General features: G+C 45.1%; 2 protein-coding genes across 3 annotated transcripts; one reads left to right on the top strand and one right to left on the bottom strand.

Moving 5' to 3' along the window:
• Positions 1–175: 175 nt before the first annotated feature.
• Positions 176–7412, top strand: CCDC117 (coiled-coil domain containing 117). Of its 2 annotated transcripts, none has more exons than XM_064466772.1 (6): positions 176–289; positions 537–871; positions 1600–1650; positions 2019–2252; positions 3684–3821; positions 4357–7412. In XM_064466772.1, exons 2-6 carry the CDS (start codon positions 540–542, stop codon positions 4607–4609), a joined length of 1008 nt encoding a protein of 335 aa, XP_064322842.1. In that variant the 5' UTR covers positions 176–289; positions 537–539; the 3' UTR covers positions 4610–7412. The 2 variants fall into 2 exon arrangements, with proteins under 2 accessions (XP_064322842.1, XP_064322843.1); XM_064466773.1 differs by having other exon boundaries at positions 534–871.
• A 4565-nt stretch (positions 7413–11977) lies between these two features.
• XBP1 (X-box binding protein 1) lies at positions 11978–15270 on the bottom strand. Its single transcript, XM_064465940.1, is given in 6 exon segments — positions 11978–12990; positions 13828–13935; positions 13938–13991; positions 14596–14724; positions 14805–14901; positions 14977–15270. Coding segments are annotated over 6 exon segments (1161 nt in total). The 5' UTR covers positions 15192–15270; the 3' UTR covers positions 11978–12432.
• Between the last annotated feature and the right edge of the window lie 2929 nt (positions 15271–18199).

The raw sequence follows: 18199 nt of genomic DNA, 5'->3' as shown, positions 1-18199 counted from the left end.
CTGCCGGGGAGGGCCGGCGCTCCCCGCTCCCAGCAGGGGCAGCCCTGCCCCGCGGGTCCCTGCTACCCCATGGCCGCCGCGGCACCACAGCAGCGCCGCTGAGGACTTCGCACCCCGCTGGCCGCCGCCGCCGCCCGGGACTACAACTCCCGCCGCGCCCCGCGGGCCGCCGCCCGGGACTACAACACCCAGAGTGCCCGCGCCCGCCTTCTCCAAGTGCGGCGAAAGGCCTGGAAAGGCTCTGGGCTCTGGCGGTGTCGTCCAGCTCCGGGCCCGGCCCGGGCCGGCGGTGAGCGCTCCGCGGGCGGGCAGGCGGGGGCGGGCGGGCAGCTGTTGTGCGCTGTCGCGGCGGGGCGGGCCGCGCCCCGGCGGTGCCGCTGGGCCGGCTCTCCTGCGGGAGCGCCTCGGGCCGGGAGGGCGGCCTCGAACCGGGGTCCCGGGGCCTCCCGTAGCACGGCGGGAGCCGGCCCCGGGCCCCCCCCACCCCCGGCGGTGCGGACGGGCGGCGTTGATGTCCTTTTTCTCCCCGGCAGCAGGAAATGGCAGCGCTGGGCAGATCCTGTCAGGGCATCCCCGCGGGTCCTGCCGTGGAGTTCCCCCAGGCTCCGGCCGCCGTCCCCGACCGGGTCGAGCCGCCGCCGGGGGCCGTCGGCCACGATCGCCTCCAGCCCCCCGTGATGATAATGGCAGGGAACGGAAGCGAGGGCGCCGATGGCGGCGGTGCCTCCGGCCTGTATCTGCAGAGCAGCTTCGACGTCGCCGCTTTGGCTGCGCTCGGAAGTTACAACGAGGGCCTGACGGTCGCCCCGGTGGGCTCCTTCACCAGCGCCGCGCCCCCGCAAGGCCTGCACCAGCAGCAGGGCCACAGCCAGTGAGTGCAAAACCAGTTACCGCTGGGGCGGGGAAGGAGCGCGCTTCTGAGCTGCGCTGCCCGCGTGAAATAACTTTTCTTTTCGAGATGGGTTATAATTTGTTTTCTACTAGTACCGTTTCGCTCGTGCAATGTTAGAATTGTATCGCGCTCGCCTTACGGCTTTGGGGCTTGTTGGTGCGGGCGAGAAGGAGCCTTCTAAAAGGAAAGACATGTGATTAAGTTTATCAACATCTGGACATACTCTTAAGCTCACGTACTTTTTTTTTTTAACTGTTTTTTTTTTAACTTGCTCTTCCTCATATGTGAGCACAAAAAACTTAAACTGTTCCATAAAGTGTTGTTGTTTGGTCATATTTAATTTGAGTATGTCACTGGGAGACGAGAGACTGAAGTTGGATCACGTGTTGCTTCTTGAAGCATTTGAATTTTAAGCAAAAACTGGTCATGCCCCTTGTGGGGAAAAAAAAACAAACATAAAGGAGGAGAAAGTAGCATGGATTTCTGCTTGGAGAACTGAGTAATTACAGCAGCCTTTGATATTCTTTGGAACAAAGTGGTCATTTATTGTCCAAAAATTCCAGTCCCTTCACAGCTGGTAACATACTGTGACTGTGGCTCTTAGCTGCAAGTGAAATTTTAAAAGGGAGGAAAGTGGTGTCTGAAAATCTGAGTGCCACTGGAAGATATAATGAGAAGCTAAATAACCATTTGTTTTCCTTTTGCAGTGTCTCTTTTCGCTGTGGAAAGAAGCATAAGCTAGAAGAAGAGGCGGAAGGGTAAATTAAATTTGTCTCTTATAGCCTGAAAAATCTTAATTTGCTTTTTGTTTTCTATAAAGATTTGAGCACATCTCACCTACAACATACGCAGGAAGGGAAATTCTGTCATTGTTTCCATTTGGAACTCCCCCTGAATTGCTCAGAACCCCAAATCCATTTCAGTTACCTAATTAGTTGTATAGCACTGATTTTCTTGCACAGGTACCCACATTTTAATAAGAGCAACATGGATTTATTTTCTTTGAGCAGGTTGTGTTTCCATAATATGGCAAATCTGTTGAAATGCACAACTTTCTGTAACTTTTGTTTTTCTGTACAATGCCATGTTTCTCGTTTGACAATTGTTAACTTATTTTGTTTCCTAGTTGTCCTGTGAGGAAGAAGAGACTGACAGGAGCCAAAAATTCCCCTTTGAATCCCAACACTGAAGAATGGATTCTCTGTGCAGGTCAGCAGGCAGCTGGGGAGGTAGCAAGTCAGTATGGTGGCAGCGGTCCTGAAACTGCCATGTTAGAAATTCCCTGTGAAGAAATGGATCAGACAATGGGGGAACAGCAATGCGAGGTTGCTCGCAGGAAGCTTCAGGAAATTGAGGACAGGTAAATGCAGGGATTGAGTAGACTGGCTTTGCTGAGCTTTCCCTTTTTTGGTGGGCATTAAGGGTTAAATCTAGCACTTAGCAGTGTGATGACACTACTGTAAGTTTCAGATGAACCTTCTGTTCAAGTGGTTTCTTTTTAGGCTACCTATGGTCCTCTGAGTCTTGGGGACGATACTATGATCTGAAATTGAGGGTGCTAGAGCAGAGGTGCTGAATAAATAATCACCTTTTCACTACCATTATGCAGCATCAGTATACCATAATGGGGTTTTATGCTCTTTCATGAGTATCCAGGGCTCAAGTTTTAACTGATGTTATCTGGTCAGACTTGAGCTCAGTTTTGTTCAACCAGTTGCAGCTTGTTCTGTGATTAATACTTCTACATACTCAAGACAGATGTGGATTTGTCAGTGTAGAGAATAGCATGAACCAGAAAGATCTCTCTGCATATATGCAATAGTTCACCTTGCTGTTAAATACCAGATGGCTTGATATTGGGGTAGTGGGGTGGCTATCGGCAGTCTATTGCAATCATTTAACAAACATACTGTGCATTCTTGCCTTTGAAACATTTCTGGGAATGTCATGTGTATATGTCAGTTGATTGCAGTTGAGCTAGTATTCTGAAATATCTAAAATGACCACTGCAGACAGTTGTTAGAAAAGCCAAAAGTTACATAAATTATAAAACAAGATTTTTTTTTAGATGATTACTCCATAGATGATGCGTGAAGGGAAGCAAGGTACTGTTAGATTATTTTACTTTTTCGTGGGTAAATCAGAGTAGTGCTATACATCTTTTATTAGCTGGTTATATCTGCGTTACAAAGTCTGCTTTGGACTTCTTAGAGGATTGTTCCCCATCCTTCCCAGCTCTTCTGCTAAATTTTCTTTAAAAGGTTTACCAAAAACAAAGGAGATACCTCCAGTTTGTTCTAAATGCTTCAACTGTTTGTGCGGTTTTAATCTCTGAGAAGTTGGTGCAACATCCTTAAAGGTTAAGGACTGTATTGAGCACCTTCTCGAAGTTAAGAAATGGGGAATTGAGCAGGCGAAGCTGCTCATAACTGAGACTCACTTTTGTAACGCGACTCAATCATACACTTTCCCTTGAAGCGAATTTTTCTATTCTCTCTTGGTATATGTCTGCATCGCACACTGCTGCACGATGCAGGGATGACAAAGCTAGCTCAGGTACCAGAAGTGGCATAGCTGCTCAAGTGACTTCTGTGGTAACAGTCGTTCTTAGGGTATATTGGCCCAAGAGAGACTTGTCTAACATGGCCCCGCTGCTTCTGGTACCCAGCCTAGGTCAGAGACCTACACTGTGCAACGCAGTGCACGTAGCTATAACTGTAGTTTGCAGTGGATGTGCCTGTTAACAGTATGCTCAATAGTGTTTATCTCCCTCTTCCCCCTCCATTCCTAGGATAATTGATGAAGATGAGGAAGTTCATGCTGATGGAAATGTTAGCAATCTGCCCACTCTTATCCTGTCAGATACCCTTAAAAAAGGGATGAAGAGGGATTTTGGTGAAGTCCTGACAAAGAAAATAATAGAATCTATGTAAGTTCTGGAGGAAATCATGGTACTATGTAGCTAACACATGCAAATGAAAAGAGAGACCCAGTCTCATATTTGTGGACGTGTCCTTAATTACTGCATGATGCAGCCAACACTGTATAACAAACCATTCATCTGGTTAAAAATAGGAAATACTCTCCTAACGTAAAAGAGAAGTAAGTGTAACTATAGTGGTCATCAAGCTGTCTGTTTTGTGCTCCTCATTCATACAGATTGAAGTTTGTTGAAAGAACCATTATATCTCGATTTTTATGTATGTCAGCTTCCAAAAGAAGGTCCTGAAGTGTGACCGACAGTGGTCATCAAGTTTGGTGCAAAAGAAAGAAAATACAGGGTTAGAACTAGAAGTAATCACATTAGTTAAGGAAGAGGAAATGTAATAGGGAGAAAAAAACGGTATATGGATTCTGGAGTGTAGTTCTAGGCTAGCACAATGGATCAAGATATTCACTTGTCTTCTGCATTTAATAGTTGTGATTGGAGAACTTAATTTTAACTGAAACTCCATCCCTTCTAGGAGCCGTCCTTCTATGGAGCTGGTGCTTTGGAAACCTCTTCCAGAATTTCTAACAGATAAACTGAAGTCTGTTTCTGTTAAGAACTTCAAGCAGCAGAGTACAGAAGGGTGTCAAGCTAAGCAGTCAACAGCAAGAGCTGCTTTTGACTCACAGACTGAAACATTCCCAGAGTCACAACAGACTGCCATGTCCTCAGATCCGTATGCTGATTTGGGAATCTCTGGGTGTGCAGAAGAAGAAATGGAGTTGTAGATACCAGATTTTAGACTGGAAGTGGTGAGCTTCTGATGTTTTTTGTTGATGTTTTTTGATTCCCTCTTTCTTTCTGGTTTGCTGTGTGAATCTGAAGTTTTATTATTTGTTTTTTGTTTTCCTACTAACAATCATAAGAACATGGATTGGCCAGACACAAGGAAACTGAAAAAAACCCCCAAGATTTCTGTATTCTGGTTAGTTAAATATTCTTGTTTTTACTGAGAAGGTAATCCAGAGGCCTTTGGAACAAGGAAGTAGCTTTCCATCTTGCTTAATGGTGTAATATCCTCTTAATTGTCCTTGGTAAAGTATAAAATCCAAATATTGAATGTAACTGTGGCTTAAACCACATCTTTCCCTTACTGAGCCAATAAGACTTTGGTGTACATACCATGCTTGGTCAGGTAGTTTTACTTTAATTACAAAAAGGTATGGAAAGGAAGAAACACTTTTGAGTCTAGTCACAGATAGAAAAGCAAGCCCTATGGAAATACAGCTTTTCACACTGTTTCATCTGTGGCTGGTTTGTATTTGATATAAACTCAAATGTAGAAATTACGCATTCTGCAGTGTGGTAGGGAAGGAATGCTATAGCCGAGCATAACCTCTTGCTTTGTAGAAAGTAAAACCAGCTCCTGACTTGCAAGATATCTATTAACTTTAGTAGTTTTTGGTTAATTGGATCCTAAATTGTGTTTGTGGGTTTTTGATGCCCCCCTCCCCAAATGACGCAAAGTCTGGAGAAAGTGGTTCTCAGCCAATTGATTCACATTTTACCTTATGCTGTTATTCTTTGAATGCCTCCAGTTGGAAAGTCAGTTGCAAAAGTGTAACTTCTGATTAAATAAGTGGCATCCTTTAGTTTTAATAAACATTGTAAGTAATCCAGTAACAGGGAGCTGACTTCCTGGCGTAAAGAGGGTCAAATGCTGATTGTTATCTGTAAGCAAGTCCCAAACTTTGAGACTGCTGGCATTCCTGAAGTAAAAGAGATGCTTGTCTTCTTCCTGAGGGAATCTAGACTTAAAATTTAAGCCAGAATATGTGCCATTAATGTAATGTTATGTAGTTTATACAGACGTATGCCAAAAGAATCTTGTACCCTGGTCAGGGCGTTAAGAAAAGGAATGCTCAATCAGTTACTGCTTGTACCTTTCCTCCATGCACAACAGTTTATGTTTAAAACCCATAAACAAGGCAGAGAATCTTACCTTCTGTTCTTAAGACCTTGAGCTTTCTCAGAGATACCTGAATTGGGGCTTTTCATAAGAAATTCCTTTCCAAGTAACAGATTCTGTTCCGAGTCTTAGTATCCCAGTCTGGTTTTGACATCTTGCTAATGTAAAGGAGCAAGTGCACAGTAATGCAGCTGTTTGCCTAAGAAAACCTACTCTTCCTTTGCACAGTTAATTGATAATCTTTGTGACGATATCTTTTACTGTTGAATAACCCATAGTCGATAGTTTAAAATCAAGCTGCTCTCTTTGCAGCCATCCTTTCCTTTTGGCTGACGGCAGAAGCTTTGTTCAAAAGATACCTGTTTGTTAGGTCCTGACTATCTTGCTTCTCTCATTGAAGGTTGTGTGAAATTTGCTGCCTCTTGCTAAAACATTTCAGAGCTTCACTAAAAACATTCCAACATTTGAATAGGTATTACTCTGGAAACCGATGTATAACTTCACCATTCTGGAACTTCTATTAAGTTGGAGAAAGCGTGCAGCTTTATCTTGCTGTTATGTCTAATTTCATTTCAGGGTCTGCTATAAATCTTTTGCATGTACTGTGTAAAATTTCTCATGTAATATTAAGCAGCTGAACATGCTTATATTTTACAGCCTTTGACATGCTACGTTGCTTAAGTATAAAGTAAAGCGATGCAGTTTGGCGAAAGCTGTAGTCACTGCAGGTAAAGAATGTGGTGCCTCCAAATAATTACCTGCTTTTAAGCTTGCAGGATTATAGTGAAAGTTCAAGGCTGGAACTGTTTTAGCTGATAGCTCTGAATTCTAAATAAGCTGAAAAGAAAGGACAAAAATTTCAAAAATTTGATGAAACCATCTCAGAAACACTAAAATTGTGACAGAGGATGTAGAAAACTGTGGGAGGCCTAAATACATCAAATCTAGATACAGTTTTTCTTCCTCATAAAAATGTCAAATTGAATATCAGATTTGCAGAGGAAGAAATTTTTGTAGATGGCATTTAAGCATACTTTTTTTCCCATTAACATTTGTAGCAGAGGTTGACTTTCAGAGATGTGTTTTCTTGTAATTGTTTGATGCTAATACGACATCACTGACTCATTCTGCCATCTGAAACAAGAGTATAGTGGTGAACTATTGACAAAGACCATGAGATGGGAAAAAACTGTGTCCAAGAAATTTGCTTTGGTAGAAAACATTTATTTTAATGTTTCCATCATTCATTTCTGCCCTTGTGATAGGAGAGAAAAGGGATGAATTGCTTAAATTGGTGGGGGAGGAGAAGAGTGGGGTAGAGCAGGAACCAAGAATCTAGTGGGACTGAGCAAGATTCTTGCTGTAGCAATTGTTTGGAGAGGGTAAGAGAGAGCAAGCTACTGGGTGTTTTCAAACTTCTGTATTTGTAACAGTTTCTTTTGTTGCTGGCTTCCTTAAAAGACTTTTATGAATGCTGTTTACAAGTGGGATGGCAAAGGTGATGCAGTATTAGGAAAAAATTTATTTTGAAAGATGGAGGATCTGATTCTGGTCTTTCTGTTCTTGGGACCAAATCACCCTTTGTATGTCAGTTTTCAATAAATTTTCTAAAATATTTTTTAGATGGCTGTGTTTCATTCCTATTAAAAGTAAAAATCTTGAGAGTGTCCAGTACTTCAACGGGAGGGTAAAATACTCTTCTGGCCTAAGAAGATTTTTAATTTAACTACACAGTCCCAAGGGCATGTCACTCTCCTCCAGGTGTTCAACAGGACAGCGGAGAGCAACAGCAGGGTAGAATAAACCTGAAGCTGCCAGAAAGGAAGAGTTGCTGTAACTCTGTCATGACCCAAAGGCCCCTAAGAAAGCAAAGGTGTGCCAAAAGGTGTTGCTATAACTTGTGTTTTCAGATCTTTCATTTTACTTCAGACTAAAATTAAGAATACCTAGCTTGCTTAGTTCTGTATAAAATCAAGACTTGCTTGAGAAGAGTTTTTTAAAAAATTTGAATTTTAATAATTATTTTATTGGAATGTAACACTTTGCTCTTTTCTTTAACATCTGTTAAAGAGTTTTTCAAGCAGCCGAAGGATAAAGATAGGTGTGCCAGACCAGTGTTACCTGTGCTTTTAAAATGAAGGGAAAATAGCACTTCAGGTGCATATTAAAAAATAAAAACCCCTGAGATTTCTAGACAGAGTCAAATATTGACTTGCTTAAATTATACTGTGGATTTGGACTCTTAAATACTTCTCCAGTGCAGAGTTGGAGAGAGGGAAAGAACAATGTAAACCCCAATGCATTTAGGATTGTGTAAGGCGCTCTTGGCTGGCTGAGACTTTCCTTGGGGATGTGGGTGGGAGCTTGTAGAGATGGGAGGAGTGTCTCAGCTGCAGAGCCAACCCTGCGGAGAGGGACAGAATTTATTTTGGCATGGACTTGGAACTGGACTTGGAACTGTTCAGGGCATGTGCCTTGTATCAGTTAGCTAGAGCAGATGTGTGGCTTCCATCACAGATGATTTATTTACTCAAATGCAGATGTAACGTACACGTGAACGACTGGGTCTGGATTGTGAGGCAAGTAGGACTCCAAAACAAAAGTTAGAGCAACCAGAAAGCAGTCATCCTAAGGAAGCATGCTGGCAGAAGTGAAATCTGCTGCCCCAGCTTTGCCTGGGTTTAGTTTAACTCAGTATCTCTTATCTACAGGAAGATCTCAGATAAAGATCCCCTGCTGACAGTTTAAATTCTCACACTTTGTGGATGTTGATATACTATATTTTTTAAAAAAAAAAAAAATACTCATCCTATGTGGTAGCACCTAAGAGGACTTGATTCTAGTAAAAAATACTGGCGCTAATAGAAATACTGAATGCTATTAGGCTTCCAGATACCAATCAAGAATTATTTGTGTGCTTTTAGTGGAAGAGATCTCAATAAATATTAGCAGCTTGTCTTGGAACCCAGTGCTGCCGATAAGTCAGGATAAACCATGCCAGCTGTAAAGTTGAAAAAGGGAAGCAAAACAGCGTAACTGCAACTTCATTGTTTTTGTGTACTGTGCTTAACAAGGTTTGGGTGTAAACCTGTTAAACAGAGTCCATCTCCAAGTATGATGGAAATGTGACCGTAACAGAATTTTCCTTGAATTTTTTTAGACGTTAAAAATGTGTTGCTCATCAAGACACAAAGTGTGTTCGGCTCGAGGTAAGCCCGGTGATGCGCTACCAAAAGGTGCAGGGGCTGCCTGTGCAGCGCTAGGCAGGGTCACGGGGGGGCGGTGTTGCCCCCATTTTAATTGGTAACTCCTACCTGGGAAGCTACTGGGGAATCAGAGCATGGAAGCGATTCTCAATAGGCAGCGTTGAGAATTATGTTTCACTTCATCTTGCATCACCTGCACAATTCATCCAACGCACGCTCACGCAAACAGGGCTGCAGCGGCCGGGCAGCACAGGTCTGGCCCTGCAGAGGTGGACAGGGCTGGGTGGTGGCTGCAGGCACCCATACGAGCTGCTTGGGTAGAAGAGCCATGTCATGGAGGCAGCTTTGGAGGAAGGCAGAGGGGTGGTAAAATAACAGGTCTTCCAGCCTTCCAGAGCAGTTGCAGGAGAAAAGAGAGGGACAGAGATGCAGCACCAGTGAAGTACTTCAGTCCCCACTTGGAAGCATTTCAGGCCACAGGACCCAAGAAGTGCTTTTCCTGCCCATGAGGGCAGCAGCAGGACATGCTGCAGTAGAGTTACTCCTCAAACAGAAGACAGTAGCTTCCTGCTCCATACCACTCACCCCACCACTCTTACCATTTTGCCCTGTTCTATCTGCGGTAGCACAAGGATGATTCGGAGGATTGCAGCGCTCTACTTCAAAGTGACAATTGGCAGCTGCTGGGATTACGGTGGAGAAAAGGGGATCTATGCCAGCACGGCTTCCTCCCCCTGCTGCAGTAGCTGCCTTTGCTTCATGGCGCTTGGCTGCTGTAGGGCAGGCTCTTCAGCTGAATTCAGTTTACAGGAGACCCAGAAAGCTTACATGGAGCGCTATCAAACTATACTTTACTCAAGATGCTACTTCAAACTATGACTATCAAAGTAATTTAAAATCTCAAAGTTGTGAGCACTGATCTTTCTTATACCAGTGGCTCAGAAAAAGTACTGGAGCAGAAGCTTGCCCAGCAGCTGACAACTGTAGTTTGGCTGGCTTAAGAACACAGGAAAGTAATATACAGTAGAGGTATAATATTTTTTTATTCCACACGTTGTCCAAAGCGGTCCTTTACAACGTTGGATTTTCTGGTGGTTGTCTTGGTTAAGGCTTAAGCGCAGGCAAGGCTGTATTGGTACAGGATTTTTTGCTTAGGATGGCTGTGTCTTGCATGTATGCGTATTTCTCTCAGCGTACCCTTCATGTACAGCTGTTGCACTTCAATGTCTGTCAGACATGTCAGTGGTAGCAGGCCCTTCAGTTTTTCCACCAACTGTTGTCTTAAAGAAAAAAAACAGCTTTGAGAGCTGCCTACAGCCATTTCCTGCCTAGATAGTTTCCCCAGGTTGTTTTGGTTTGCCTTTTTTTTTTTTTTTTTTTTTTTTAAAGAAAACAGCAGCTCCGTTTTTCTGTGCCCCTCACTAATTTGGTAGAAGATTGCCCTACTTTGGTCTTGGTTTGAGCTGGATTAGTCTCATCAAGTCCTTGGATTTAGTTATTTTGACATGTGTATATGATACTGGGCAGTATCATATAAAAATCATCAGGAGCCTCATAAAGACAGGAACAGGGTATGTCTACAGTGACTCAGTCATGACCATGGAATTCACAAGAACACACACATTGCCTGGAAGTACTACAGCAACCGAACTGAGACACAGTCCCATCAGTTACCACGTTTAGTCTTCTACTGCACTACCTCTGAGACCAGCTGCTGCCTGTGTGAGAACAGGAAAAACAGCTGCAAGAACAGTGGGATGGGCTGCACATCTTCAGTGTGCTGGTCTCAAACCTTCCTTTAGCCCCAGGGAAACTGTATGAAATACCAGTCCTTTTACAGGTGCTACTTTCAACTATGACATACTTATCCCTGTAAACTGTGTCTTTGACTTCTATGCTAGAGAACAGAGCTGAGCTTTAAAGAAATGAAACTTCCTTACGTTACTTCTGCCATGCTTACATTTTTTGTTTCATATGAAGTTCCAATAATACTGACAAAAGTAATGCAAAACTATGGATCAAATTCTCAGTTGCCCATTTGGCTTTTTGGACTCAGAACAACCTGTATTAGCTACTAAGGGTCCTCCCGCAGTCATTCCTGTTTTCCAGCTTGGAAGTAAAGCAACTTGTTCTCAGACTACTTATATATTTTATCTAAATCTCTGCTGTATGGCACAGCTGTAGTTTTTACTGCTATCCAATATTCAGCTAGAATGCTTTATTACAACAAGCAAGTTTGTAACAGCAGTCCTGTCACCTTGAATGTGACCAATGCCATCCTGTCCCATCCCCCTTTTCTGTCCCTCCCCCACCTCAAGCTATTTTTGTGAAAATCAAATGCAAAACATGAAATAACACTTAAACCAAGAACAGTTGTGCAAACACCTGGAACAGCTGTCACTTTCAGTATAAAGTTTCAGTTTCTTGTCACTCCAATTCAAGTGTTTTTAATACTGTGAAGTCAGAACAAATGGATGAGGATAACAAAAATAATCCTACTGTATTTGAAATTAGCTCCTGCAAAGTTATTTTCATGTATCAGGAATTCTTGTGGTAACACCTTTTTCACACCATGTATGTCTCACACTGCTTCACAAACACGAGACACACCACTTGGAATGCACCCACCTTCACTCAGGCTGAGCATTTTGAATGGCATTACTTGCCAACAAGAAGGTATTCATTTTATTCAGACACCAAGCTACCACCACCTGCGTTCCCTAGTCGGGCTGCAGATTTTGCTCTAGCAGCTCTGGCCAGCATACAAACCCACCTTCCTTGAAGAGAGTTTGCAACATCAAGCACTCCCAGAAAGAAGCTGCTAAAGCATCCAGCTACGTACGCCACAGAAGCGCTGCTGGATTGGTGCATTAAGACAGTGGAAGGACAAGACGCTGAGAGGCTTTAGGACTTCTTTAGTTCCAAATTCCACAAGACGCAGATACTCTCCCCTCCCCACTGAGATCCAAGGCAAAAGAGGGTCACTGAGCTGCATTGCACTTTAATTGCACCAATACAAGTTAAATATTAAATGGAGAAAGCAACTCTACATAGCAAATGGAAAACAAGCATTTACATAGTAAATCTGTAAGATGTACAGACTAGTTTTTAACCCAGTTGTCTATACATGAATATCCCACTGCAGTTTTTGGTGTTAAAATTATTAAGTGGAAAACAAAATGAACTTTTTTCAGGTTCATGTAGAATTGGCAAGTTATTGAGAAACCAAGCCAACACTGACAGCTGTGGGGGAAGGCAGGACAGGACACCCTAGGCTTCTTCTACCAGGAGAACTGCACTGTCCATCACTCCAGCTACTAGCATGGGTAGAAATGAGTACTTTTCTGAATACACTTGACTTCCCCCCCACTCCCCAAAGGGGTATATCCTGTTATCCTGCCAGGATAGTTTTACAAGGGGAGTTAACACTACCAAGTTAGACACTGATCAGTTGGGGAAAGAGTTCATTGGCAAAGCTATCCTCCCAGGCACGGTCAGTGTCAAGCGGAGAGGACATGTCACTGAAGGGTGAGAGGGATCCTTCATATCCAGAGTCACTACAGGCATCCAACAGATAGCTTGAGGCTGCAAGGCTACGATGAGAGGAAAGCAGATGAGAGATGCCTAGTTCAGGCATGAAGCTGTCTACAGGTTCCTCTTTCACAGATACTGGGACCTCAGGGATAGCTTTGTCTTCAGATGGAGAGAGCGCTACTTCCTCAATTTTCACTAGCATATTGGTTTGGTTGCCCATTTTAGCAGGAATCTCCAGTACCAGGGGCTTTGTGTACACATGATCAAACCTTATCAGTTCATTAATGGCCTCCAGCTTAGCTGATGGGGACCCCAAAGAGGGAGAGGGGGAGGTTGGTATGGAATTTGTTTCTCCACAGATCTCTTCCTCCAGCTTTTCCAGGCACGTTGACTCTGAATCAGCATATGTGAGAAACATCTCTGGGTCCAGACTGTCCAGAAAGCCCAATAGGAGATCAGACTGCAGAATGAAAGACTGCTTTAGAAAGACAGCCTACTACTGTCACAGCAAAACATTAGTTGCGGCATCTCTTAACCCTCATCTAGAAGTTAAAATACACTAATATGGTCATAGAACTAGGAGTTTTCGTAAGAACACCACTATCAGAACAGACAGTTAAGGCAATTACTTCTTTCAGCAATTTTGCCCATTAATTCTTGTAAGGGTACTTACTGACAATCCCCATAGAGTTCTACATGCATTCGTTATTCACAGCCTCAAGATCTCAGACCCATCAGATACAACTACCACACTACCTGCTGGCTCCACACAGCCAGTACCAGAACCTGGCTTCAGCAGACCCACCCACAACCAAAGTGGCAGCATTTGTTTTGGGTTGAGTTTTGGGTTTTTTTGTTGGTTTTTTTGTTGGTTTTTTTTTGTTTTGTTTTGTTTTTTTAAGGTGAAAGACACCTGTCCTTACATTTCTGGAAGTCATTGACTTTAAGTTCAAACAGCTTTGCAAAGTGCCAGCAAAATGATCAGGTTAGTTTTCAGCAGTAGTAAAAGCACAGTATGCTTTTGTTATTTGTACAGTTTTGCTGGAAGAGCTAAGAGACTGTTTCAGGCAATATCCTGTAAGATTTTATGGAAACTGGACTTGAACAAACTCCTGTACTCACTGGATATAGCTTAACACAGCTGTTCTGAGCCACAGGTATGGCATTCCAAAACTCAGAAAACAAGTCAGCTACAGAAAGCCATCAAGTGAATTTACATCAAGAGGTTACACCACTAGTCTTAAATCCACAGTGGTTCTGAATTTCATAGGCATTTTGGCTAGGAGTGGATGCTCACCTCTGAGTCTGAAGAGTCACTGCCATCAGAATCCATGTGGAAGCTATCAGAAGTGGTAACTGCTGGGCCTGCACCTGCTGCAGAGGAACACGTAGTCTGAGTGCTGCGGACTCAGCGGACCCGGTCACCAATCTAATCGCATCCACCTGCGATTCCTTCACAGTCTGTACCAAAGAAAAAAAATTCCAGTCAGTCACCACAGAAGCTCTGGCAGACAATACAGCACCTAGTCCTGAAAAATCACCTCTTCCTGCAAAGGCTTCCAACTTTAGATTCACCCCTTGCTTGTACAGGAGGAACCTGCAGGTACGACCACTTCCAAAGTTGGCGCAAAATTCCATACGTTCACAGATTTATTTTGCTCCCCACTTTTAAATGAGAGCCTGACCCCCCTCTGCTATACCCTCCCTGTTCTTTTAAGACAGGCATACACGACTAACAGTTACTACTTCACTTCTAGAACATAACATAGAAGAGTAGATAACCTTAAAATAGCTTGAAACTAGTCAGCTTGCTCTCTCCCACACTACCAGCAGCACCTGCTTCAGACTCGGTATCTGTTCAGTCTGTGGGGAAGCCCCCATTTGGAGGACAAGGGCATTTCTGGCACACAAAGTATCCCCGTTCACAGCACAGCAGTTTCAGCCCGAGAGCTCTCAGCACTGCTGCCCGCCCCCTGCCACGCAGCCAGCTCTTGCAGCACAGCAGCTCTTGGCAGGTTGGGCCGAGGAAGATGGAGACAAGCCACCAGCCTGGCAGACAGCTCACCTTGAACTCATTCTCCTCCTCTGTCTTCAGAGCATCCAAACCCAGGCGGCAGCGGAGCTCCTGGTTCTCCAGAGCGAGGTTACACGTCTTCTCCCGCAGGAGCTGGTTTTCCAGGAGCAGTTTCTGGTTCTGCAGAGAGCCGTGAGGCGGGCAGGCCCCAGCGCCGGCCACGGCCGCCCCCCGCCCCGCGGGCCCACCCGGCCCCTTACCTCCTCCTCCAGCTCCACCACCTGCTGCTCCAGCTCCGTCATCCGCGCCTTCTTCCTGTCCCGGGCGCTCTGGGCCGCTACGCGGTTCTTCAGCTTCCTGCGGGGCAGGACGGCGGTCAGCGGGGCAGGACCCCGCGCCGGGACCCCCGCGGCACGGCCGGCCCTCACTCACCTGCGCAGCGCCTTCTCCTCCGGGCTCAGGTGCGTGAGCCGCTGCCGCTTGCGGGCCGGCTGCGGGGCCTCCAGGCCCGTGGGGCTGGGGGCGGCGGCTCCTGCCGGCAGGACCACGGAGAGGTGCCGGCCGGCCGCGGGACTGGGGGGCGGCTCGGCCGCTTGGCCGGGGATGAGGAGCAGCCGCGGGGCTGCGGCACCGGGCAGCGCTGCCATGGCTGGAGCGGCGGGCGAGGTGAGGCGCTGCCCGGCACCACGGCTGCCGGCCCTCTGCGGCCCAGGCGCCCCGCCCGGATTTCTACTATCGTGGCTCTTCCCCATTGGCCGGGACGGCATGACGGTGCGCCCAGGCTAGCCCGTGATTGGCCTGCGGCTGAGAGTACGCGGGGAACGAATTGCATCAGACGAGGGGGTTGGGGTTGGTGAGGTGTCGGTGCGTGGCGCGGGGGGGGGCGCGCGGGCCCCTAAGCCCGGCCTGGCTCGGCCCGGCTCGGCCCGGCCCGGCCTGGCCTGGCCTAGCTCTGCTCAGCGCAGCTCGGCCCATGTGGGGACGCGGGCCTCTCGCTGCCCGGGCCGGCTCCAGGGCTGTGCCCGTCCGGGCCTCGCCGCGCTGCTGCGGCGCGATGGCGTCCCTTCGCTGGGTGGGGATTGAGGAGAGTCCCGGGGAGGGACCGGGTAGGGTCAGAGGTGGCGATGCAGTTAAAGCTTTTCTGTGGCCACCTTCCCAGAGGCGATCTGTCCCAAAGTGATCACGGGCAGAACCGAGGGAATGGGACAGCTTTTGTGGGAACCCAAGTGCCAAGAACGGTGCTGTAACAGATGCCATGAGAATGGGCTAAAAATGGGCTAAAAAGAACAAAAAAGCAGACGAGGTTAGTGATTGCTCAGTAGAAGTTGGAAGAGAGCATGCAGAAATACATCAGGGGTTGTCCTTTGAATCCAGCCTGTTCCTTAGAAGTAGCGGTCCTGTGCGATGAGTGAAAAGTGCTTTCCCTGTTGTCTGACGAAGGACTCCACTGTACCGTGGTGGGTTTGATATCCCAAAGAAAAGAGGATTTTCTTCTAGCTAATAACAATGAACCATGTGAGCCTTGCAAAACAGAATTTGGCAGCCAGAGAAGAGAGCTGACAGATAGGGAAGCATTTGTGTTGCGACTATATCCTTGAAGAGATCTGAGAGACTGACAGAAGGAAACATGCCACCACAGAAGGTGGCTGAGAAATGGGTGATAAAGTGTATAGTCAAGGAAAACAACCAACTGGAATGTTGATAAGAACTAAAGCTAAGTGTTCTTTAGGTGAACTATCCTCATTATACTACTAAAACTCATGCCTATAGGCCAGAAAACCCTCCACTCAAATAAACCCCTCACTCTGAGCATGTGTGGCAAATTTAAAGGGAGCTGTATCTTTAAGCTGAAATGAGAAAGAAATTAACCAGTTATTAGCTGGGGGTGTGCATATCAGCTGTGACTGATGCACTTAACTGCATAAATGCCTTGCGGTTTCTTGGTGCAGAGTGCTAGCTTATTGGAGTTACCACCTAGCACCCATCTTTGCGCAAAAATTAAATGAATAAAATACCTCCACTCTGTGTGGAGTTTGGCGTTTCACACACTGGGCGAACAAACCTGCTTTTTGGGAAAACAGGTTAGTGTCAGATCTCAGATATCTTGGGCCCAGACAAGCAAAAGTTTTGGAAGTAGAAAGCCGTAAAACACTGCAGATGGGCACGCAGCTGTTTAGCAACATGCAAGCTGCGATACACAACCACCTCGGGCGCTGAGGTTTTTTTTAAATGTCAGCTTTAGGTCAGTGCCCAAAGCTTCCCATGCTTCACTCGTGGCAGTTGCCCACAACCCGAGTAGTTATGAAATGTTGAAACTTTGGCTACTTAGGTTTATTTCTGAAATCCATTTGGACATGGAATTTAAATCAGTTAAGGTGTTAAAACAGTGAAGGAAAAACATGAGCTTTAAAAGTTCAAAGGCACTGGTGTGCTGGTTTGGCATTACTCCAGTATTGGAGTTCTGCCAGGCTTTCATGATACAAAGAACAAACCCTGCATTTCTAAGTTTGTGTTTGTTCTTTCCTTACTTGCTGCAGCATGACATTTAGTTAAGGCCGAGAGTTCACCTTTCTGCTCTGACACCTTAGTGAAAAATATGGCGACTTTTCAATAAGCCTTTTAGTCTGAGTGCAAAAAAGTTGTTCTGGTCCTGCTAAGCCCCTCAGAAACCCATCACTGAAAACACTGAAAAATCGCTTCTCCTTTGACTGTCTCTTCTGGGTTTGGACTCATGTTTCTTCTATAATTCTAACTCACATTTAAAAACTTTACTGTTTCCTAACAAAACGCAGGTCCGGTATTAGTATCTTTTTCTAATATCAGACATTCGTTTCAAGTAAGTTGCCCTTTTTTACAACAACAACAAAAAAATGTTGAACAGGCTGCCCCCGCTTGTGTGGCTTTGTGATATTTATAGTTACAGTGCTGAGACTAGCCATGATGTGATTTATCATATATATATTCAGCTTTCTTAGCATTACAGCTGAAGAAGAATCCTAACCTCCTATCTGTATGTGATTTAATTTTCCTAATTAATTTTATATGGAACCAGAGCAAAAGCATCTTTTTTCTTTTGCAACAAACAATTGTGATCATGAAGAAACTTCCGAAGTGCAGAGGCATATGCACTAGTAGTGGTACACGAGCCACCTCACAGCGATATGTGAGCAGGCACAAAGCTGGAAGCTGCCCTTCCCACTGGTGGTGTCCACTTTGATGAACGCAATAATGGCTTCTTTTAGCATGTCTAGTGTTGGCAGTCATAGCTGGCAAACGAAGGGCATGACACCCTGCAATGTAGTCCTGTTGAAAAAATTTTTGTAGCATTGCTAAGGCTATCTGTGATATAGTTACTGAGAATACATGTAGGCTCACAAATATTATGTTACCACCATTACAATGCATAAAGGCTTCTATTAAATACATGGTTAAGCGACTGGGTAGAAGAGTGGCAAAGAAAAGTTCAATAAAGCTGGTCTTGCACTGAGATACCCTTTCAGAAAGCTTTAATTAAAAGACTTCAAATTTAATTCTGATTTCCACTTTTTTTTTTTTTCAAACTCAGTGTTTACACATTCCTGTTTTTCTACTTTTCTTTTTTTTCAGTCATTGGATTCAAGCCTGTGATCCACATGACAGTGCTTTAGTTACTCAA

The sequence above is a fragment of the Phalacrocorax carbo genome, chromosome 15 (genome assembly GCF_963921805.1).
Source record: "Phalacrocorax carbo chromosome 15, bPhaCar2.1, whole genome shotgun sequence".
Taxonomy (NCBI): Eukaryota; Metazoa; Chordata; class Aves; order Suliformes; family Phalacrocoracidae; genus Phalacrocorax; species Phalacrocorax carbo.
This window is presented reverse-complemented; position numbering and strand designations above follow the sequence as displayed.

Excerpts from the sequence above, each read along its gene's own strand:
- CCDC117 (XM_064466772.1), top strand. The coding sequence starts at position 540 with ATGGCAGCGCTGGGCAGATCCTGTCAGGGCATCCCCGCGGGTCCTGCC. Across the intron at positions 1,651-2,018 it reads CTAGAAGAAGAGGCGGAAGG|TTGTCCTGTGAGGAAGAAGA; the intron begins GTAAATTAAATT and ends TTTGTTTCCTAG. Across the intron at positions 2,253-3,683 it reads CTTCAGGAAATTGAGGACAG|GATAATTGATGAAGATGAGG; the intron begins GTAAATGCAGGG and ends CTCCATTCCTAG.